The 24,404-nt window shown below is 50.2% G+C and overlaps 1 protein-coding gene across 1 annotated transcript in view; it reads right to left on the reverse strand.

The window, feature by feature from the left end:
• The window catches only part of PKP1 (plakophilin 1), a 49,690-nt gene that overhangs the window by 17,063 nt on the left and 8,223 nt on the right, over positions 1-24,404 (reverse strand). The window contains exons 2-3 of the mRNA XM_054462619.2: positions 22,070-22,173; positions 2,488-2,882 (exon numbers count right to left, since the gene is read on the reverse strand). Of these exons, the coding sequence (XP_054318594.1) occupies positions 2,488-2,882; positions 22,070-22,173 (499 nt within the window). The remainder of the gene's footprint in view (positions 1-2,487; positions 2,883-22,069; positions 22,174-24,404) is intronic.

Raw genomic sequence — 24,404 nt, forward strand, 5'->3', positions numbered from 1 at the left:
CACCCATTTATCCATCCATCTATCCATCCCCAAGTCCAGCTGGCTCTTACACAAAAATTTTCACATCTAGCCTTTCTTCCCATTCTTATAGCCACCAATTTCCTGATCTTGATCACTTTAATGGCACCAAGGGGCTTCCATATTTGGCTTTCTTCCTCAAGTTCCCCCATCTAAAATTTCATACCCTTTTTACTAGATAAGTGGTTCTAAAACCCTGTTCACTGTGTTGTTCTCTAGCTCAGAAACCATCAGCGGCTTCTCCATACTTCAGGTTCAAGTTTAAACAGCTTCGCCTGATATCCAAGGGCAGGTATTAGGTTGAATCATAGGAAATGTCTGTAGTCAACCTTTTTTGAGCCTAAAACCAGAAATTTCATACGTTTTAACCTAATAACCCGGCTCCACTATGAACATTCCCCAGCCCCTATCCAGGGTCTGCTCCAGCAAGACTGTCCCCTTCACTGTACCCTGGCCAGGTCTCAGGCATGCCTCAAGGCACACCACTGGCCCTGCTGACGCCCCACATCTGTGAAGCCTTCCTAGGAAAGGGAAACCTCTCTTCTAAGAACCTCTCCAACTCCCCTGGTGTAGAGTCACAGGGTGGTGACTGGCTGTGTCCAGCATTCAAAGAGGGAGCCCTCTCCTCATGCTTTGACATACCTGGTGGTCAATAAATACTCATGGTTTTAGCTATAGCAGCCTAACTTCATTTCAAGGAAAACCACCCGAGGTGCAGAGCTCTTTGGCACTGGGTTAGTAGTACTGCTGCCTGCATTGAGAGAATGTCACCCTGCATTCATCAGTAAAATGTCACCCCAAAATGGCTTGACACTCGTCCCTTCCATATCTCACCTAGAACCTCCACTCAGGGCCTCTGGTTGGGGCAATGAGCTGAAGCCAGAGGCTGCCCTGATCAGCCTCCAAGACAGAGAGGTTTCTTAGTTCTTCTCCAGATCATCCTAAATACGCCTTACAGCCATCAGGGAGTTTGGAAAGGTCTAGCTCTGTAATGGGGTTCTGCTTATTTTCAGAACAGTGTGGTACCAGTAGGGAAGAGCACAGGATGGAGAGCCAGCTGTGTGGCCTTGGACAAACTACTTAACATATCTGTGCCTTGTTTTCTCCTCAGGAATACTCATGCCTGCCTGGTGGCGGGTGTGAGGATTAAAGATGAAGAATGCAAAGCTCCTGAGGCTCTCAGAAAAGGAGTTAATTGTGTAGCCCCAGAACAGCTCTGGGTTGTCCCTATCATGGCTGTGTCTCCCGCACTTGTCAAAGAGCCTGACATGTAGTAGATGCTCAGCAAACATTTGCCAAATAAATAAATAACAAGGAGCAGTAGGTGGTGATGAAGGACAGTTCAAAGGTTCAGGAGCCCCCAGCCCTGAAGGGCAGGCTCAGTGTCACTCACGACACCTCTGTGTCTATGGCTTCTAATGGGGCACCCCATTTGGTCTCCTTTGTTCCCTCTGGGTGACGGCCTTCAACATCTATGCACAGGAGTTGTGCTCTGTTCTGTAGCACTAGATCATGAAGCCCCATGAAGTCCCTCAGGGTTTTTTTTTGTTGTTGTTGTTGTTTGTTTGTTTGAGACAGGGTCTCCTCTGTTGCCCAGGCTGGAGTGCAGTGACACTATCTCAGCTCACTGCAACCTCCACCTCCCGGGCTTAAGTGATTCTCTTGCCTCAGCCTTCTGAGTAGCTGGGACTACAGGCGCCCGCCACCATGCTTGGCTAATTTTTGTATTTTTTTGTAGAGACAGGGTTTCACCATGTTGTTCAGGCTGGTCTCAAACTCCTGAGCTCAAGCGCCCTCTACCCCCTCCTGCCTCGGCCTCCCAAAGTGCTGGGATTACAGGCGTGAGCCACCACACCCAGGCCATGTCCCTCAGTTTTTATGTCTATTTGTCCTATTTGTCCTTTGGATTTACCTGTCTTATAACATAACCTGAAACCCATTCTATTCCCATCGTCCATACCGGGGCATATTCCTTTGCTCTTTCAGAACATGGATAGAGATTTACATGCCTAAGATCAGAGGTTCTCAAACTAGTGTAAATCAGAATCACTGAAGGGCTTGTTAAAATATGCATTGCTGGGCCCCTCTCCCAGTGTTTCTGAGACAATAGGTCTGGGTGGGTCCCCAGATGAGCATTTCTAACAAATTCCTGGGTGATGCTGATGTTGCTGGTTGGAGGAACACACTTTGAGAACAATTAGCCTCCTTCTGTTCATAAACTGTGACCTTTAAAACCTACACAGTCAATGTCTGTTTCACCTTCACACTAAGAACTTCTTGAGGTCAAGGGCCCATTGGGCCAGGTTCTCCCCATTAGGGAGTCCATCACACCAGGGACAATGAACTCCCCAGGGACAGAAGCTATGTCTCTCCTGTCATCCCAGGAGCCCTTTGCAGGGTGCAGTCAGGCTAAGGGTGTGTCTTCCCACTGGCCCTCCTGGCTCCCCAACCCAGCCCAGCAGCACTCACTTGGAGCTGGCCCTAGAGTGGCCAAAGGACAGGTCCTTGTTGCAGGAGATGGGCGGGATATACACAGGGTCCTGCTTGGAGGAACAAGAGGGCGGGCGCACAGGGCACTTCTTTATGGCCTTCTGACCACTGCAGGTGCTGTAAAAGCTGTAGCGGTTTTGGGTGGTCTTCTGGCCCTTGCTGCCCAGCGTGCCCTTGCGCAGGGTGCCCCGTGGGTCACAGTAGAGGTCGGGCTCACTGCGGCTCGCCTTGATTTTCTGCATGAAGCAGATGTCGCTGCCTGCGCCGGTGGTGTTACAGCTGCCCCGGGGGTAGTGCCGGCTCCAGTTCTCCATCTGGCTGTAGGAGCTGAAGCGCCTGTTGTCAGGCTCCCGCTTGAGGGTTCCATTGTAGATCTGGCCAAGGAAAGGGAGAAAAGCTCAGTCAGGGTTCCTAAATGGGGGTCCTGGATCCAGCAGGGCATGAGATACAGCCCTCCCCAGCCCCCATAATAATGCTCACAGAATCCCAGAATGTTTGGCGTGGAAGGAACCTGAGCCATCATCTGATATATTACTTTTCTAACTGCAGGCTGTGACCCATTATGGATTATAAAATCAATTTAGAAGACTGTGGCCATCATTTTTAAAAAGATGGAATAGAATAATATATCCTGGAATATAAAATATCAGAGTGCAGTGCAGGTAGTAAAGTCACACATTGTTTTGTGAAACAGTGTATGGGTACTGGGTTGCAACATACGTGACATACCTAAAGGAGCTACCAGGTATCATAAGAGGGAGGATGAACCCAGGAAGCCAAGACAGCCCAGGAAAGGTGTATGCACCAGTATCAGAGCCCCATGCTAGTCTCACCCCACAGACACAGAACAGGTCTAAATATGTCTCAGAAAAGTGGAGAAGCATGGTCTGCCCAGATGGGGCACTTCCAGTGAAGCCAGGATTTATGACGAATGGTGCAGTGTTTCTTTACGTGGGTGCTGTCAGCACCTGAGGCAGAACAATTCTTTGCATTTATTACTGTGAATTGCTGTCAAAAAAGTTTGATAACCCCTGATCTGGTCCCACATGGTACAGTCCAGGAGGGGGAGTTGGAGGCCCAGAGAAGAGTGACCTTCTAGTAGTCACTCGGTGAGGAAAGGACAAAACCTGGACTTGAGCCTGGGTCTCCAAGCCCTATGCCATTCCCAGACACCAGCAGCTTCTCACACAGCCAGCCTTCTTTGGCCCCTTATACTCAGCACACAGAAACTTCTATTCTGATCAGGACTGTTTTCTACTGTTCTTTTCTGCTAAACTCTTCATTTTGCCTCCCCTCTTCCAGGGCAAGAAGCAAAGGGTAACAGGTCACCTCAAAGGCCAAAGAGGGACAATATTCCTGCTCCCTGGGCCCTTTTACAAGGGACTGTGAGCCAGAGGCCTGCGTGCACACATGGAGGCAGGCCTGGGGCTGCAGGGTGGGGTGGAGGGAGGGCCTCCTGGGCTTTGTTGTCAGGCTGGCAATGGGGAGAAGCTGGGCAGAGGCTCAATCCAGCACAAAAACATGCAACAGACAATGAGGTGCCTCATGGGCTCTGTGTGAGCCCAAGTGGGGAGTCGGCCTCCTTGGGAGGGGCCTTGTGAGGTTGGAGACTTGGTGGGAATTAGCTCTGGAACAGAACTGTCCGAGGAGGACTTTCCCAGGAGCTCACAAGCTGGTGGGTCTGGCCTGCTCCAACTTGTTCTCAGAGTAGAGGATCAACATCGAGTATGATAAAAAACATCTCCACACAGGTGCTGACTTGGGACTCACCTTTGCTGGGATGGGCCAGGGCCAAACCCAGCAACCTAGGGCCTGCCCGCCCACCCCTGCCCCTCCCTGAGAGTGAGAGAGAGAGAGAGAGAGAGAGAGAGAGACAGAGAGAGTATGTGTGTGTAGGGGAGGTCGTTAGGCAACTGGGTAATTCCCTTCTGCACCAAATCTAGCCACACAAGGCTAGGGAGGGGCTGGCACTCGACTTGGTCCTTTTTCATCTCTGCGGGGAGTCATAGACAGCAGGAAACTCCCATGGTTTGAACTCCCAGAAAGACTGGGTGTCAAACCACCAGTCAGAAGTTGCATCCAAAACTCAGAAGCCACAGACTGTTAACCTTGGCAATAGCCTGCTCATCCCCTTCATCCACACACCCAGCTGTGCACTCAGGCAGGCACAATTTTCTTCCCCAAACTGGGTCAAACCAGCCTACCCCAAAGAGAATTGGTGTCTGGTTGTTGGGAGAGGCATAGATGGACAATCACAAGGCATGGGGAGAGGAGCTGGGTAATTTTCTGAGCATCTGGGTATGGAATGTGTGTCCTGCAGATTACAGGCAAAATATGCCATGAAAGCCTTTACAAATGGCCACACCCTCCATTCTCCTCTCAGGGGAAGGAAGGTGACAGATGACAACATGGAGGGGGAAACCCAGCATTGCCAAAGGGCAAAGAGCCAGCTAAGCCTTAAGTGGAAATGCAACAAGGAGCACCCTTGTTCTCCATAAAAAACACGCCTGGACGTCATCTCAGACACCTGATGAGAAGCCCAAACACTCATCCTGGCCCAAAACCAGCAAAGATGTGATCATGCTGATTGAGCCTCTCAGAGGCTTTGGGCTTTGCTTTCCTGTGCTGGGAAAAGGAGCAGCTGGCAGCCTTGCCAAGTCTCAGCAAGGGTGGGCTGCCCACAGGGAATGGGCATTTGTTGCACCCGCAGGGGAGCGGGCAAGGTGGGCAAGGCAGAGACGTCCCCGTGGGACTGCATTTCCCAGCCTCCCACCATCATCCACACCCCAGTGGCATCACTTATTCCTGGGAACCCCACCCCAGCTCCTAGTGTCATGGTGCTGGTGGGCTGTGCTGCCTGAGGACAGCTGGGTATGACTCTCTCCCATCATCATGGCCCTTTGCTGTCACTTTGACAAGCAGGAGTAAAGCCTCCTCTCAGTTAGACCCCATCCTCCCCAAGTACCATGAGGGGGCCTGGATTCCCTCCAAGGCACGAGGAGGTGAACTGCCACCAACTCTCCCTGCACAAATGGCCTGGGACCTGGATGAAGCCTGCAGCCTTGAAGGCTGAAATGGCAGCAACTGCCTGGGAATCCAGGTGCTTCCTCCAGCTCACTGGGCTGAGACCTACAAAGTGGAGGAAGACCCAAGGTCAAGAACACAGACTCTGGAGCCAGCCTGCCCTGGCCTTGTCAGTTGCCCAATGGGTGGCCTTGGGCAATTACTTAAGCCCAATGTGCCTCAGTTTTTCCATCTGTAAAGCTAGTATAATTATACTCAACATAGAGGATTGTTGGGAGAATCCAATGAACTAATGTTAGTAAAGCACTCAGGACAGTCCACGACATGAGTGTTTGCTCGGTAGGGACATCGTAGCCCTCTGACTCTTAGATTGGGGACAGGCTGGCTACCTTAGGACTTGGCTCCTAAAGGAGAGATTTTATGTCACCCGTGACATACCTAAATGAGATACCAGGTGTCATAAGAGGGAGGATGAACCCAGGAAGCCAAGACAGCCCAGGAAAGGTGTATGTACCAGTATCAGAGCCCCATGCTAGTCTCACCCCACAGACAGAGAACAGATCTAAATATGTCTCAGAAAAATGGAGGAGCATGGTCTGCCCAGATGGGGCACTTCGAGTGAAGCCAGGCTTTATGACGAATGGTGCAGTGTTTCTTTATGTGGGTGCTGTTGGCACCTGAGGCAGAACAATTCTTTGTATAGGCTGTCCCAAGAATGGCAGGATGTTTAGTGCCCCAACCTCCAGGTTCTAAATGCCAGTAATGCCTCACAGTCATTGCAAAATGTCCCCACACATTTCCAAACACTGTCTTCCAGGTCCCGAGAGAGCAGCTGCAGCCAGAAGAGGATGCACGGGCAGTGCACGTGTGCCCACTACAGGTGGGAGAGCTTCACCGCCAATGCCGGCTCTCCCAGCCACACCCCCACACTCAGATAGCAATCTGCTGGCAGAGTCTAGCTGTTTGAATACAAAGGACAGTGACACACACACAACCTCTTGTCTGGTTATCCCATGGATCAGAACATTCCAGAGGCTGGAAACTCAATTTCCTGGGAGCAAAGTTGGTCACTCTGCCAGACAGCAGGCTAGACTGGACAGCCAGACAGAAATCCAGAGCGTTCCAAGAGACATGTTTCTTCACTTGGGAGACCAGTAGGGCTTTTGAGGGGTCCCACAGTCCGAGGTGAGCCAGGAAAAGCTGCTTTTAGCTAGGAGCCCCCCAGCCAGTCCCCGCTTTGCCGCCTGCTTGTGTAATTCCCCCTCTCCCCTTCCTTCTTGGAGAAGTGGGGTGTTTTAACCCCACACTGAAAGCTCCCCTCTATTCCTGTCCCTCATTAAGTCAGGAAGCTCTCAGAGACCAACCCCTCCTTTATAGGCAAGGAGACAGTCTCAGTGAAGCAATACAAGCCCCAGATCCAGGGCCTCAAAGAACTGAATATGACCAGTTGCCCCTTGAGAGAGCCATTCAGTGTGGAGTGGCCCCCAAAGCTGGAAAAGCTCCAGATTGCCCAAATCATCGAATAGGGCAGTAACTAACCATTCAAAAAGAGATGGCATCCTCCTGTCCTTCCGTTAGAGAGTCCTTACTGACTCCCCTCTTTTACACCCCTACTGCCCAGGCTCTGGCTCCGGGTCCCATCAGCTTACCACCAGGCCACTCCAGTGCCCCCCACCGGCCCCTGCCCAGACCCCAGGGCTCTGGTCCCTGCCTTGTGATGCCATCACTCCACCTTCCTGAGGGGAAGCTTTCATCAGCCCTTGCCATGCTGGAGAACCTACAGTGTCTGCTCCTTACAAGACAAACTCCCTAGCCCAGCCCCATCCTGCCTGTCCAGCCATCTCTTCCCCTCCCCAGCACACCCCTCTAAGCTGCCCCATGACCTCAGCCACATCCCAGGCTCCCTGCTTCTGTTCAGATGCTCCTCCACCCTGGACAGCTTTTCCTTACCTGCAGCCTCCCAAATCCTACATTTATCTAAGGCCTCTTCTCCACCTGTCATCTCCAAAAGGCCTGTTCTAACCCAGCCCTGTCTCCATAACGACCAGAGTTGGAATTATTTGCCCTTAAAGCCAGGGACCTCTGGTCTTGTTTGTTTTCTAGTTGCTAATGTAGGTTTCTGTCATTTCTCTGAGCTCTTCAGGGCGAAGATGCCCTTAATTATGCCTAAAACAGGGCTGAGCTCACAGCAAGAGCTCAGTGAAAGGTGGACTGTGACTGTGAGAATTTGTGCTAGGGGTGGAGATTCAGGATGCTGACAGCACTGCAGTTCCCACGGCCTCCAGGGCACAGAAGAGAGAGGAGGCACCATGATTAAAGTGGGCTGGCGGTAGGTAGGGCTGTTCTAGGCAGGGTGAGGCAGCCTGTGCTGGTGCACGGCATGGGGTCCAGCTGTGATGTCCAGAATGCTTCCCTTTACCGCTTGACCTGAGCAAAGCAGCTGGGTGGTTGAGCCCAGAGAATTCTATCCAACTCTAGCTGGACAGACAGAAGCTGCCGGACTCCTTGGGAGCTGGGTATGATGAAAAGAATGTCTGTGTCCCCAGCTATTAGCTCATTTTGAAACCAAGCTTCTGCCAGCAGGGTGGGGCCAGCCAAACCGGTTCTCCAGCGAGACACACCGTGGTCTGCTTGCCAAATCACACACCCAGCAGTGTCCGACAGGGCCATCTTCAGCAGCGTGATCTCCCAAGGCCCTTTTCATGAAAGGGAGTGCACACACAGTTTCATGGAGTCCTCGTGCCTCTCAGGCCTGGTGAGGGCTTGCTGGAGAAAGAACCTTGATTAGAAGCCTTTCAAGGACATGTTCCATTTGCCACTTGCCTAGTACCTGCCACTCCCCACTCAGTGCCCAGATGAGGGACTCTCATGTAGTAGGCATGCAGCGACCCTTGTTCATCTTGCTGGGATTTCAGTCAGGACTGGGAGATTGGGCAGAGCTGACCCATCACAAGGGGCACCTCGCATATGGCTTAGCGGCTCTGCTCTACCCTCTCTAGGGGTTTGGAGAGCACAGGTGCTCCCCCAGCAAGGCTGCCGAGAATGGGGCACACAGGGCTCCAGGCGGTCGAGAATCTTCCCAAAGGGGTAGGGGTGCCTGCTTATTCAGCAGTCTGAGTCAGCCTGGGAACCACTGAGGCCTGAGTCACAACAGATGGGACTTCAGCAAGGGAAGTGTCGATCCCTGCCTCCTGACTCCTCTGGGCATGGCTCCTTCTCTGAGAAGCAGGGGGTTCCACCCTGGGCTGGCCCTCCTTTCTTTTCCTGGAACACTGCTTTGGGCAGAGCAGCCCCACTGCTCAGAAGCCCTAACGTCTGGATACAGAGCCATCCCGTTTGGCCTTAGAGGAGGTGTGGTGGGTGTGCCTCACTGTGGGTCCTCAAAGGCAGAGGGAGCTGCACCCACAATGCCATCACCAGCACCCCGAGACCAGCAGTGCCCACCCAGGTGAGAACTCCAGAAGGCACTTGCTAAGTGCGACTGAACTGAAGTCGCTAAGTGCCCACTGAGAGAAGGCACAGCAGAAGCCATAAACACCTTGATGCCCAGTGCAGGTACATGGTGCCACCTGAATTTTTTAAATGTAAAAAAATGTAGTCCGGGTGCGGTGGCTCACGCCTGTAATCCCAGCACTTTGGGAGGCCGAGGCGGGTGGATCATGACGTCAGGAGATCAAGACCACGGTGAAACCCCATCTCTACTAAAAATACAAAAAAAAAAAAAAAAAAAATTAGCCAGGCAAGGTGGTGGGCACCTATAGTCCCAGCTACTCGGGAGGCTGAGGCAGGAGAATGGCATGAATTCAGAAGTTGGAGCTTACAGTGAGCTGAGATTGCGCCACTGCACTCCAGCCTGGGTGACGGAGCGAGACTCCATCTCAAAAAAATAAATAAATAAATAAAAGTTTTGGTGCCCATCGTCAGAGTAGAGACTTCCCCAGAGATCTGGTTAATAATGGTCAGCGTCCCTTATAAGCTTTGAAAAGCAGAAACTGTGAGCATACTTCAATCATGCCAGTATTAACAAATGTCTATTAACAAATGTCTATGGATAACTGAGGACAACTTTTCTAAGTAGAAAATATCCTATAAAACTTTGTAGATTGTGGGTCTTTCGGGAAGACGCTGCTTTCTCCAGTGAGGCCACAATTCTGGGATAAAGAAGGCATCTTAGCCTCTTGGGCACCAGGCTCTAAGCCTGCCTGCAAACGTCAGGTCCACGGCAGTTCCTAAGCCTGGTGTGGAGGCAACATGCACTTGTGTAGCCCAGTGCCTAGCTGACACCTGGTGCTCCATCAACATGCAACTATGCCAGCTCCCACACCAGCTCTGTCTCCACTTCCTGCTCCCTGCCTATTTACTGCATTGTGGGAAAAAGCAGGTTTTCTGAAATGTTTCTCTTTTACCTTTCCCCCTCTACACCTGAGAAATAGGTTTTTCTCAGCTCTGAACACTGCTAGGATGGGTTTGGAAACAAGAACCTAAGGTTTCATACACAGACATGTCTGTTTCCTTTTGGAAGGGAAATCCCTGGCAGGTGTTTGCCACTTCAAATGCAGCTCTCACAGCCCGAGTGGTGGAGGACCCCTGGCCCTCAGCCATCTCCCTTCCATGGCCCCACAGAAGTGGAAGTCATGGTCATTCTGCCCTCCAGGAGCCCCATGTTCTGAGATCATAGCTCCTGGCTTTCAAACCCAGAGGCTGGTTCAGTTGTCCCAGTGATGGTTCGTCATGAAGAGGGAAAGCTGAGGGGGCCGTTCTGATATGAAATAACTCCTGGAGTCCTGGATGATGAGCCAGCACCTCAGAAGAGCACCCTTGAGGGTCAGGAAGATTCCACTGGGCCAGATGCCCCCCACCCTATACTGGGAAGTTGGAGGGAGAGGCTGGCTGGCCCCAGAGCCACCCCATGCACTGGAACAGGAGGTGCTTTCCAGCCCTGGGAAGAGGAGGGCCAAGGGCTGGGAGGTGGCAGCATCCTGAAGGGCAGGTGCTTACCTGGCCCAGAAAAGAGGTCCCTGGAGACCCAACAGTGGAAAGAAACCACTCCTGCTGGTTACACTTTTTGTTTGTTTGCTTGTTTAAGACAGATCTGTAGCCCAGGCTGGAGTGGAGTGGTGCCATCATGGCTCACTGCAGCCTTGACCTCCTGGGCTGAAACAATTCTTCCACCTCAGCCTCTCAAGCAGATGCGACCACAGGTGCACACCACCATGCCCAGCTGATTTTTAACTGTTTTATGAGACAGGGTCTCCCTATGTTGCCCAGGCTGGTCTCAAACTTCTGGCCTCAAGTTATCCTCTTGCCTCAGCCTCCCAGAGTGATGGAATTACAGGTGTGAGCCACTGTGCCTGGCCTGTTAGTCAAGAATTTTACATGAAGGGAGAGACACTTGGCTGGGCCCTTCAGTGCTTGGGTAACAGATCTCACCTTTGGAAGAGGAGCATGTGTGCATGCATGCTCACACACATGGACACACACTTCTATATGCACTCCCCACCTGCCCACATGGGACACACATCCCATGCCAAAAGTGGACTCAGGTAGGGAAGGTCTTTGGAAGTTGCTTGAGCATATCCTGAACACCATCACTGGTGTGGCACTTCCCAGTGTGCAAAGGGCTTCCCCGTTCATCACCTTGTGATTATCTCCCACCTGGCCAATGAGGTGGCAGGGCAGAGAGCAGCAGCTTTGTTCTGTTGGTGAGCATATTAAGCTCAGAGAACTTTAGGCTGGTCCAAGGCCACGCAGCTAAGATGGGGAAGACCCTAAGCCAGGACTCAGGTCTTTGGTGTCTCTTACAGTGATTGTCTTCCAGCCACTCTGCTACCAGAGTCTGGTGACACAAACAAAGCCTACAGGGCAGAGTCTCTATAGCTAGGGGGCCCTCTACAGAAACTCTAGCATCTCTGGCCAGTTGCTGGCCCCGACTCCTGGAAGACCCCATCCCCAGTGGTTCTAGACACAGGAGGTGCCAGCCCTCCTTCTTTGAGCCAACTGTGGGAGGTTCTTGAAGACATTTAAGAAGTGTGTAGTTGCTTAGTCATGTGTCACAATTCTAATGCCCAAAGACCTGGGCTGGAAGACCATCTGTCCCAAGGGATGCCAGGCCTGTGGGAAGGAGACCTTGTGGTCATGATAACTGTTCTGTCCTGACCAGGACCATGAGAATGAAGGTGCAGTGAGTGATGGGAATGTGACTGTTTGGTTCCTCTCCAGCCACCCTTAGTGGTGCTCTAAATGCACCACTGAGCACACACAACTGGGACTGAGAAAACAGGGACTCTTGTTAAAGCTGGTACCTGAAGCTGAGCCCTGGATCTTCTGGAATTAGTCCAGTCTTGCTGAGCTTCTGGGGTGCCCAGGAAGGAGGAGGAGGGAGGGATAGGTCCCTGGCTACCCGTGAGCACCCCAACTCAGATCCCAGCACTGTGGGGCCCCCTGAGAGCTGATTAGGACCCTAGGTAGATATGAAAGAAGCTTGGGGACTTCCTGGGGGCTCTCTCCAGGTTGGCCACAGAGGGCAATCCTCCCACAGGGCACAGCACCCAGCAGGCCCTGGTGAGTCCAGAGAACTGTAGGTGCTCAGTCAGAAACATCCACCTTAAATGTGCCAGTTAAAAAAGTGTTCAGCCAGGCGTGGGGCAGGTCACCTTAGTGAGGGGAGAGGGCTCTACTTTATGGCTCTTCTCATCGGGCCTCAGCTCTCCTACCTTCCCTGCTTTGGGAAAATTATCCTGAGCCACTAGCATATGACCCAGAATCTCCCCCAAGTGCTGGCAACACACTACTGGTGGCTGTGGGGTGACTCCAGGGAAGTCAAGGACACAGCAATAACTAACATTGAAACTCATAGAAACGACTTCTTTTTCCCATCTTGATTACCACAAGGAGAAAGTCTAGCTGGGTGTTAATATGTTTATTTAATATTTGCCAACCTCTCTTTTTAAGAAAAAACAAAATAAAACAAACAAACAAACAAAAAAAAACTTTTCTGCCAGGTAAAAGTACCTAGCTAGAATTAATGTTATGTTTTTATTCTATTTATTATAATTGATTACCAAGGTTGTGGCTAGCCTTAATTTGCGGCAAAAGATACCGTTTTTTGTCATTTGGGTGAGTGATATAAAGTTTCCTTTCAAAATAAGTACATTGGAATAGCTGGGCATGGTGGCACATACCTGTAGTTCCAGCTACTTGGAAGTCTGAGGTGGGAGGATTGCTTGAACCCAGGAGTTCAAGACCAGCCTGGGCAACATAGTGAGACCCCCATCTCTAAAACTGGCACGTGCCTGTAGTTCCAGCTACTTGGAAGTCTGAGGTGGGAGGATTGCTTGAATCCAGGAGTTCAAGACCAGCCTGGGTAACATAGTGAGACCCTGTCTCTAAAATAAATACATGAATAAATAAATAAGTGCACTGGAACTGATAAGTAATTCCCTTAAAAATAAGTAAATAATAGTTGGTATGATTTTGCAAAAATTGTGACAGCAGAACGCAAATGACAAAGGTCTGGGAAACATGATTGCCCGTAGGGGAAAAAGTACCATGATGTGACAGTGTGACCAGGAGCCCTGAGCCAGGAGTCAGGAGACCATGCTCCAGTCTTGGTCTCCCCTGCCTAGCTGTGCAGCCTCAGGCCGTCACCTCGCCTCTCTGAACCCCAGTTTCCCCAACCACAGCATGCCCTGTAAGTCTTCTTCTGAAGGAAGGCAGTTGGGCAGTCTGAGATTCACCCCTTGCTGAAGTCACAAGCAGCTTCCTTCCCAGCCTGTCTTCATCCCCTTCCAGGCCTCGCCCTTGGGCGCCCTGTGGGGGCGGGAGGGGAGGGGCTCCGGGTCTAGAGCTGCTTTTCTCTCCACCTGTGTCTCTACAGATCCCCCGTCCCCTCCCCGTGCCTGAGCTGATTTTGTTTTCAGCTGAGTTTGCTCTCCTGGGGCAGGCAGGCCTCCGTAGAGACATGCCAGGGCCCTGGGGGGAGAAAGTAGAGCCTCACCCTTGCAAAGGGTGGGGACGGCTCTTCCACCCGCTTGGGAAATTCTGCTGCATTTGTCTCGCTGAGTCTAGTGACAAAAGGAAAACTCTCAAACCAGAAATAAGGCACCAGAAGATCCCCCCAGGACTGTATTTTGATGACTTAATCCTATGCCCTGCTTGCTGGCTTCGAAACTTGGCCAGCAAGAGAGGCTTGGCCCACTTCTCCCCCTGCCCTTCTAGGTCCCTCCCTCCTCTTGCTCTTCACACCCAGCTCAAAGTCCACTGGGGTCCAGACTCAGTTCTGCCAGATCTATCTGTGAGGTCACAGGCAAGCCCCTATACTTTTCTGTGGTTTGATTTCCCTGCAAATAAAAGGAGAATAAAAAAGCTTGGTCCAGCTACTGAGCTCACAAAGACTGAAGGATCAAGTCAGGAGATGAAAACACAAGCAGTTTGTACAAGTTCAAAATGCTACGCTAATTCAAGAGATTATTAAATAACCAGGTGCCGCGGGTTGGAGCACTTCTCCCTTGAGAGCTGACTGAGGACACAGCGCAGCTGAAACAGGCTCAAAAGCCACCACCTGTGGCTCATCCAGAATCCAAGACCCTCTCCCCAGATGTCCAAGACTCAGAAGTGAAGCTGGAGAAGCAAGGCTTGGAGGTCATCTGGTCCCACGCCTTCAATGACAGATGAGGAAACTGAGGCCTGGAGAGGTTTAAGTTAGCGTGTGCTGCAAAATTTAGCTTTTAATTATATCTTCTTGTGCTGTTGTTTTGTCTGTTATTTGTTTTCAACTATAGTGTAAGGACTTTAAAGACTTGTTGGTTGAGTAGATTAGTTTTGTCAGGGCCAAAAGAAAAAAAAAAAAAAGCCCAAAGTGAAACTCCACCAGTTTCTGCTGGAGCAAAATTAAAAAGTTTATAATTATCCTTGATTCTTCAAATCTTCTCTCTAAAGTTTCATATTAGGGGAGAAGGGGAGAGAGCAACAGCCGACTCATCCAGAAGCTTCCTTTTCCGGAGAAGACAGAATTCCATTCTCTGTGGCCGGGGAATTGTCTGCCTCACAATATCTCATCAGAATGGAAGAAATCGAGCCCCAGGCCCATCAAAGCATAAGTGTTCCCAGCCTAGCCATCAACTCAGAGCTCTACACAACATGAATGGAAATGATTGAGGAAGACTTGTTGATTAGTGAAGCTAAAGGAAGAACTGGCTTCTGTTGTCTCTGGGGAGAGTGGAGTTCCTTTTTTGCAGACATCCTGAGAAGGATCCACTGCTGATCGCATCCTGGGCTGCCAAAGCTTTGTGCTTCCCACTTGCTAAGCAGCTGCCACACTGAGTCCCTTAGCAGTGACGAGTCTCCCTGCACATCCTGACCAAATTGCCCTGGCCTTCCCTCTCCATTCCCCTACAAGGGTCCACACTGTCAGGACAGTGACTGGTGGGAGTCTGCCCTCTCCTGGGTCTGGTGCTCCTCCCTGGGGCAGGAGGATGGAGGGGCCAGCGTGCTCACTCAGCCCCGAGGAGCATTGTTGTGAGTTTGTGATGAAGGCTTGGGAGGCTTAGGAGACCCAGGAGCTGGCAACATGAAACCAGGTGCCCTCCTTGGGGGGATGCCTATTCTTTGTGAACAGTCAGCAAGGTACTCTCAGACCACAGCCCAGACCTAGGGGCATTCCTGCTCTGCCCTCCATCCTGTCTGCTAAGGGCAGCCCTCTCTCCTTTCACACTCAGTTCAAAGCTCAGCTCCTCCAGGAGCCGATCCCGACTTCCTGCACCTGGAGCTTGCCCTTGGAGGACACCACTTGCATTTGTTCACTGGAACTGTGTCCTCCTCCCTTTGCAAGCCCATGCTGCTGACATGGGGCCATTCTCTGACTTCTCTCCCCAAAAGAGGGACACAGAAGCCAGACGTCAGAGGTACAAGGAGGTGGTCTGGGCCACCATCTAGTCTTACTGATGATAAGCCTGAGGCCCAGCAGAAGAGGAGTCCCCGACACAGTCACGGGGAACCAGCCCTCAGACCAATGTTTCTTCCTTTTCTCCACATTCTCTCTGGGCTCTAAAGGGGCCTCCCTGGCTTACCCAGTCCTCAGCCAGGAGGCAGGGCCTCAACTCACCTGCCATGGAGGGGAGAGCAAGCCCAGAAAGGAAGCTCCCTGAGCTCAGCCCAACCCTAAGGGTGACAGAAGCTTCTTAGGGGAAGCAGAGCCACTCTGATGGACTGTGGCTTAGAAAGGAGGGCCCCTCCCAAGAAGTACCCAGACACCAATGTTTGCCATAGGCTTCTCCTTCAGTTTAATACAGGGAGTGTCCCAGTGGCAGCAGTTTGTCTGTGAAAGCACACGGCATGCTCCTTCCACAGGGAGGGGTGCCCCTGGAGCCGGCCCGCCCGCTCCCGCTCACTCACCTCCATTTTCTCTCAGAGGCACATTCTGTCCCTTGGCAAGTAGGATCATTGCCTCTTCTTGTTGGGGTGAGAGCCTGGGGCCCTTGTAGGACCCTCCTATCTCCCAGGGCTGGGTGGGGGTGAGTCATGAGCTGGCAGCGGGGACAACTGAGTTGGCAAACACATCAATTGCTCCCTCTTGGAGCAGGATCCATGCCTGCCTAGGAGTAGGAGGCTGTGGTCTACTATCAGTCCCTCACCTGGACTTTTCAAGAAAAGACAAGAGGCCCAGCAGGCACTGCCGAAGGAACCCAGCTCACACACCTGGAAAGTGGCATTTGGAGCTGAGACACATGGTTTGGAAAGAGGGAGTTGGGTCTGTTTCAAGTTAGGGTAGTTATTCAGCAGAGCTACTTGTTGTGCCTCAGTTTCCCTGTCTGTGAAGCTAAAGTATATGAAGTCCTACCATCTTTACATCCTGTTGCAAGGGCTAATTAACTGCTGTTTTCCTGGTGCCTGGAGTGCTCAGATGAAAGCAAAGAGGAAATTAAGAAGCTTTTATCCATCTGTAGGCTTGAAGCAAAAATCTGGGCTGGAGGAATTAACACTGCCTCTGACCCTGGAGGGACCACCACACAGACTTTAGCTATGGGGCCCTGTTGCTACTCAGAGTCAGCTCTCAAGCCACATGGAACCTTAAGTGAGTCCTTGGCTATGCTTTAGTCCAATTGCCTTGCTCCATAGTTGAGAAAGCCAGGGTCTAGAGAGGTGAAGTCCACTCCAGATCCCTCAGTTTGTAGCAGCCCAGCTGAGACTGGAATCCACGCCTCCCACTGCTGATCTGGTATGTCACATCCATAAACCTCATACTGCTCTTTGAGATGGGAATGTTCACCCATTTCAGAGATAAGCAAGCTGAAGTTCAGCTAGATTAAGAACTTGACTAGAGTCACACAGCTAGTTAAGGAGCAGACTTGACTAAGAGTCACATGGCTAGTGAAGTTCTTGGCCAAAGTCCAGGGCTTATTCCTCCACACCAGGCTGTCTCTGGGCATGGCCTCTGTTGACTGTGGATTGGTAAGGACAGTCTGTTTCTGCTGCTGCTAGGGTAGGAGTCCTGCCGTGTTTCTCCCCGGCAGCCCCTCTGCAGTACCTGGCCCATGGCTCTGCCCTTGTGGACACTCGATTAGCATGGCTGTGACTGAGGGTGAACCACCAACCTGGGGAGCACTGTGCTTGGCTTTCCCATCCCCTGCTGGAGTGTGATGCAACCCCAGTCCTCTCATCTGTAACAGAGGCTTCATCCACATTTCTTCAGGTCTAGGGTGGCCAAGATCAGTTCTCCTTAGGGTAAGGGCCCCTAGCACATTGTCCACAAGACTCTGTCACAATGGGGTTGTCAAACACAGACATATCAGTTAGGCAAGTACAACTGAGAAGAAGCTGGAAGAAAGATTTGCTAGTAAGTCCTGGGTTAAAGTGGAGAAATGGGGTCAATGAAAAGGACAATGCCAAGACAAAGACAGAATTCTCCCTTGTTATATTCTGGGAATTCTCACTCTTAGGCATGCCAGGCTGGATTTAACTGAGTGATTCAATGTGGCAGTCACCGTGGTCACCCTGTTCCAGACCTCCCGCTGATGATGCCTGAGTGGTTTTCCTCTCTACTGATTAGATCCTGAGCAGGGTGGTGTAGGGCAATCCACCACCTAAGAACTTTTTACTTGGTAGGACTCCCAGAAGAACTGAATGCTCAGGGTGCACTTCTTGATTTGAAAATAAGTAAACCCTTTGGAGCTGAAGATGATAGACAAAAGGATTGTCATCTTAATCCAGAACCATTCCCTGGAAATCAAAATTGTCCACATGCCTCAGCTTCATTGAGGACAAACCCATGTGATCAAGGCCTGTTTTCAGCTTTGGAGTAGAAGGGCTGTGCCTTTCCATGGCTCCAGCTCTCTATTCCCCACATCCTGGTCTTTGCTGACCCAGAGGAAGATATTCAAAGGACATATTACAAGGGCAACTGAGATGGTACAAAAATCCTCCTTTTCTCACCAGAAATGCTGCAGCCTAAAGTAATTCTGCTGGGTCCCTAGCCTAGGAGAGGAGCACGTAAAGGAGTGTTGTTTTTATCACAGGAATGAGTGGGGAGACATGGTGACGGAGGGTTGCCAGATTTAACAAATAGATAGACAGGGCATGTAGTTATATTTGAATTTTACATAAACAACAAATAATTTCTAAGTTAAGACATGTCTAAATTATTGTATTTTGTTGTATCTTATCTGGTAACCCTGCCCTGAAACCCATTAATGCTTATAGCCAAGTGAACCCAGCTTGAGTCTAGGAAGGGAAGAACAGAGCCTCTCTCCTGCCTCTTTGGAGCTAGGCTGACTCCCCATGGTGAGAGTAGGCCTGGTTGGAGGGGATGGGAAGGGAGGAGATAGAGGGATTCAGACTCATGAGTGTCTTGCAGATCCCTAAACTTTAGTGTTTAGTGTTTAGCTGTAATGTTCAAATATTGAGATTGTGGAAACCCACAGAATGGCAGTCATAAGAAGTGCAAATGTCTGGGGTAATGAAAACAAACTCCACTAGGTTAGGAGATAGGAGGTCAGAGATCTAGTCCGCTGTACCAGTAACCAGCTGTGTGGCCTTCAAGGAGTAATTTCTCCTCTCTGGGCCTGCATTTCCTCAACTGTAAAATGCAAACAGTGTTGGGCTCTAATATTCCACAGGTTTGGTGTGAGAACCAGAACAGCACAGCTGAGTATGCAGCTGAGAAATCAGGCAGCGAGGCTAAAACCTGCCCCATCTTTTGCTCCATCTCACCAGCTGCTTCCTCTCCCTGAGGTCTGTGGGACTTTGAGGTTCCAACATTGTCCGCCAGGAGATTCTTCTGCCTGAAGGAAGAGGAGGCTGGCGTGGCCAGCAGAGAGCAGAACATGGACTGGGCCAATGACTTTCTTTGGAGAAGTCTTTTATTTTCCTTAAGCCCCTAGATGCTTTTTGTGTGTCACACTATCTTTGTTTTAAGTTTTATTTTATTTTAAGAAAGCCTCTCTACATTCAATTTGTGATGTGAATAATCATAGATTATAAATAGTATGATGATTGTTTTTTAATTACAAGGCTATTATTGATATAGACTATAAGGTCAAACTATAAGGTACGACCATTGCTTTTTAAACATTTTTAGAGCCTTCTTTTTGGAATTGCCTACAGATCCTTTACATATTTAAATGAGATATGTACAGGAGGTGACAAAGCTTTGCTATTTGAGGATGGTTTGATATTTAGAACTAGAGCCAGATCTGAGGAGTGAGGTGCTCCAAGTGAGTAATATTGTTTCTGGTCAAACCCAGGTCATGACAATAAAGAAATGAGACTGGTTTTCTTGTCTGGCTCCTGAAATGATGCTGAAGACAGTTCTGAAATTTTAGGGGTTCTAGAAACATTCTGAGCAATGGCAGTATTGGTGGTATGCTCCAGTACAGAAACTAATGCCTTTATCCTATTTGTCTGTTGACCTCTGTGCTTCTAACTTGACTGCAAGTTCATCGAGGGCAAAGTCAGATTCTTTTCAACTGTGTTTCTGTAGCACGCCTCACTCACTGCTGTGCCCCAGCAATTGCTCAATACAAGTTGGCTGATCGAGTGAATATAAAGTATCTGCAGCAAATGATCCTTCATCAGCTCTCAGAAGCTTCAGAAAATATGCTGATGATGCTTGTACAGACAAACTACACCCTCCTTCCCACCCTCCCTGCCTTCTGCTGCCATATTGGTTTCACCAGAGGGGAGGAATAACATCATCCTGTGCCAGTTGTACCATCCATGGGAAAATCCCACAGACATAGGATTATCTCATGCCACAGATCTCTATTGCCTTTTTGCCTGCTCTCCTTCTGCCTATTTCTGGACCCCGTTTGGTTTTGCCCAGGTTTCATCTGATTATATGTCTGGCTCCAATATCAATTATTCCACTTCCTCCCTACTTGGCCTCCTCCCTCTGCCAAATCTTCATGTGTGCTCAGTTCTACCCTCTTCCCATAGCCTCTCCTGAACTGAGAGGAGATGGGACGTGCCTCAGCAGCTACCCTGCCGTGAGTCATGTCTGCAGTCCTGCCAGCAAAGGAGTAAGGAGGGTTGGGTCTTAGGGTGGGGAGAAGGAAAGAGATTTTCACTGGTTGTCGGAAAATGGGCACAGGGAGGGGTGAGGACAGTTTGGAAGCATTAAAAGCTAATGAGATGACTGAGGACTGAGTTAATTAACCAGAAGTGAAATGTTCAACATGGGCCAAATGAAGATTTTTTTTTTTCTTTAGAAACACCTTCCCCGAAGGAGTTCCTTTACAGTTCTAGCTTACAAATTTCCATGGTTACATTACCCATTTGATAATACTTCACAGTTAATGTCATCTGATATCAACCCATGAGTGAAGTAGACACATGAGTATCATCATTCCCTTTTTATGGATGAGAAAACCGAGGCCCAGAGAAATTAAACTATCTAAAGTCACAGGGCCAGAGAGGGGCAGAACTAGGACTAGAACCTAAGCCTCCTAAGCTCTGATCTGATAACGTTATTTAAGTAAAGACATGTACCATCTGTACTGTCAGCATAATCATCCATTCTGGCTGCTGGTGCAGTGATCTGTCTTCCTTGGGTTTCATCTAATCCCTTTATACTGCATTCCTAAGCCATTTTCTCAATTTGGTCATCACTCTTTGTGTCAAAGCCCTTTTATTCACATCTGTGCTTGATCTGTCAGCTTACTGGGCTCAGTCTGCTGGGTTTATTTTGCACTAAGAGTGTCATTTGCCGTCAAGAATCAGGAAAAAATGAGGGAATTAAATTCACATCAAATCTAGTTAATTGTGTCCTTTCATCCCCAAGCTGTAATATATAAGAAAGACATAGCCTCCAAAATTAGCCCCAAAAAGAACTCAGGAATGGAAGAATCAAGCAAATGAAAAAAGAACACCAAACTCAAACTCCTCACCCTCTCCTCTCCCCAGGACCCAGGACCTTTGACAATCAATCAGGAGTGATATCTGTGAGACATCTGTATCTTAAAGCAAATGCTGCTGCATCCTAAGGCCCTACCAAGACAGAGCCCCAGATTCCCACAGAAAAGCAGCCTTTAATCCCCATCTGACAATGTCTTGAGGGCCTTACAAAAGAATTCCCAAGAATAATGCAGGCTAATGTTGCATCAGCGAAAGTAAATGAAAGTCATAGAATTTGGAGGCTAGGAGAAACCTTGGGTGTCATCTAGCCCAATACTCCTGATTTTAGAGCAGCAGAAAATTCCTGCACTGGCTGGTGTGGTTGTATCCTGAGCATCTACTGCAGTGCTTGTCACAGAATTAGGGCTCAATAAATATTTGTTCAGTAAATGGATAGACGAACTATAGTGGATTGAGATCACTTAGAAAGCAGACAGAGCCAGGATTACAGGATCTAAAATAACCTCTATCCATGTTAATTTAACAAATAATCTTAAGAATTATTGTAATCTTTCTTCATGTACATTAGTTCATTTCATCCTGAAAATAACCCCATGAAGTACTTTGTTATATCCACTTTCCATGTGAAGAAGCTGAGTCCCAAAGTTTGGAGTAACTTGCCCAAAGCCACATCTCAGTGAGTAGCAGAGTTAAAATTTGAAGCCAAATGTGTCTGGGTTGTCAGGCAGCCTCCACTCTAGCATGCAGTGTCATATGCAGGAGTCAATGCAGTGGACATGTTCTCTTGGCTCTTTGACCATAGGCACAGAATGAACAGAGATGACCCTTCAGGATTTTCCTAGAAACATCTAAACTGGTCCATTAATAGACCTCAAGAATGCAAACATTTCCCAAATCCATGATCAAATCCGACCTATTGGGAAATGGACTTGTTTTTAAATGCCTTTTAAAAATGCTTTTCCTAAAATATTCTCATTTGAGACATTCAAAAATATCCAGTCAGCCCAAACGAGAGCCACCTATGAAACAATGGCCAAGTCAACAGACCTAGTCAGAGTTGATGAGCCTCAACTCATGGACCAAAGCCTACATCACTCCTTTTAGCAACTGGTGCAGGTTTTCTCCACTATAAACCTCAAACCGTCTCCACAAGTACTCCAGGTCTTTTAGGATGGAAGCAGTTCCTTACCGGATATCCCCATGAGCCATTCCCTGCCTGGAACTTGGAGTAGTAGCTGCTCCTGCTGGTGGTCCCATAGTTGTAATTGTCAGCCAAGCCATCATACATGGAACCTAGGGGAGAAAGGAGGGGATTAGGACAGGGATGGCCATGATCTTCATCCACCCCTGTTCCTCAGGGCATCACTTCTGCATCCAGGTCCACTATGCCCATGGAGGAGACCAGGTCTGAGCTCCTGGAGGAGAAGGTGGGGAATGTCATCTCTATCTATCTCCACATCCTCTGCAGCCAGGACCAAGGGAAGGGCTACCAGAGACTCCTGCAGGGATAGCTCTAAAACTCTCATCTGTCCCCTTCCTGGGAGCCCAGTGGCTCCGCTGCTGCTTGGGTAGGTTAACACCTACAGGTCAGGAGTTGGACTGGAGGGCCTTGGAGCATGGCCATTCCAGCCCAGGGAATCATCACTCCGTGTTCCACAAGGATAAGATTCCCACTCGGGGGAGACAGGCAGGATCCCGACATTCCCAGTGTGGCAGCAACACCTGATTAGAGACTGATTCAGCAGGACTCTGGATTCAAATCTCAGCCCAGCCCCTACCAGTGACCAAACTTCCTCCCATTCTTTCACCTCCAACATGCTCTGGCTGGTGAAGGGGGAGCGGCGATCAACCTCAAAGGCCCAGTGGGGATTAATTAATGTTTTCAGAGTGCTTGGAGACCCACAAATGACAGGCTACGGAGGAGGACAGAGTGTCATTAGGGTTATTAGTGGCAAAGTGGCTTTGCATCACAGAAAACAGAACTGGATTTGGGGCTCCTAGTGGGGCCACCCCCTTCCTCTCCCTTTCACTGGCTAGCAGGGAGACCCTAAGGGACAGCCTCGACTCTGCACAAGCTTGTCTGTTCACTGTCCTGCTGTCCTTGAAATATGGCCAATGGTGACAGGCTCACTACTTTACTCACATCTCCCTCCATGCCAAACCTGCCTTCCCTCCTCGGCCACTACCTTCTAATCTTGCTCATCTTTTGAAGCCAAGCTCAAGACCTCACCCACTCCAGGAAGCCCTTTCTGACCAGCTCTGCACAAGGCAATCTCTCCTGCCTCTAAACACATACTGTCCTGCTCTTGGTAGCCCAAGTCTCATTCTGCCCTGCATCCCATTCCCTCAGCTATACTGGGAGCTCCACAAGGAGCAAGCCATGGCTCCGTGGCCTGCCCCACACTCTTGTTAAGTGATGGCCTTGGGGGATGAAGGTGAGTGGGATCCAGTGAGAGCCTCCTAAGAGGGATATGCACTCCTTTTCTCTAAAGCAATGGTCAGACTCCCCCATCAGAAACCCTGTCTGGGGGGAAGAGAGTTGGGGAGTGATCTCACCTGGCCAAGGTAGCTCCTCCCCATCTGCCACACTCACTTAGGCTCCCCAGCCATTGCCTGGGGGAGCAGGGCTGGAATATCTGAGCTCAGAGTAGAGGGAATAGCCGAGGGGCAGCTTTGGGATGAGACAGGGATCCCCACCTGGTGCCACCTCCCCTGTCCAGCGTCAGGTCACCACCCATAGCCCACAGCAGAGAGCGCTGCCCAATTCCCTGCACCCCTCCATCATGAGGTCTCCATCATGAGACCCCTTTAGGGGTCTCAAGCTTTGGCAGACACAGCTTGCCCTGGGGCCTAGCTGTGTTGATATTGGTCCTGGTTCTGGCACCTGGGCAAGTCAGTTGCTCTCTCTGCACCTCAGTGTCCTCTTCTGTCAAAAGAGAGGGTTGGCTTCTTACCTCCCATAGGTCCCATACAGTTCCACTGTTCTGTGGTGGTGTGATGACAGTGACACGTGCCTGCCTGCATTCAGAGGAGCCGACTCCTCCTCTCCAGAGACACAGCTCAGCTTACGAGGAAGAAGGGCAGACATCAAAGGCCACACTACCGCCTCATTTGCCAACTGCCTCAGGGTACTCTGAGAGGCCTCCCCTATACTCCAGGCCCAGCCCTGACTCTGGAAGGGCCATCTGCCTCTGAGCAACATCCTGGGACTCTACCGTGTGGCCCATTGAACCTCTGGCTTCCTCCAAGCTCCCTGTGGAGTGCACACAGCTCTTCCTCCACCTTTCTCCAGCAACTGCTCCTCTGGCAAGACTGTCCTTATCAGGAAGAGGCTGGAGGCAATCTCATGGGCTCAGTCACTCAGGACTGGTGCTCCCAAGGAAGGGGGCTGCAGCCAGGCACACTCATAGTCAGGACCCTAGGTGGCCAACCGCCAGGTCTTGTCTGCCTCCCTTCCACCCAGCCCACTTCAATCATTCTTCCAAGGTTTGATAGGATAGAGTTCACTTGGCTCTGGCCCTGTG

The sequence above is a fragment of the Pongo pygmaeus genome, chromosome 1 (genome assembly GCF_028885625.2).
Source record: "Pongo pygmaeus isolate AG05252 chromosome 1, NHGRI_mPonPyg2-v2.0_pri, whole genome shotgun sequence".
In the NCBI taxonomy this organism is placed as follows: domain Eukaryota; kingdom Metazoa; phylum Chordata; class Mammalia; order Primates; family Hominidae; genus Pongo; species Pongo pygmaeus.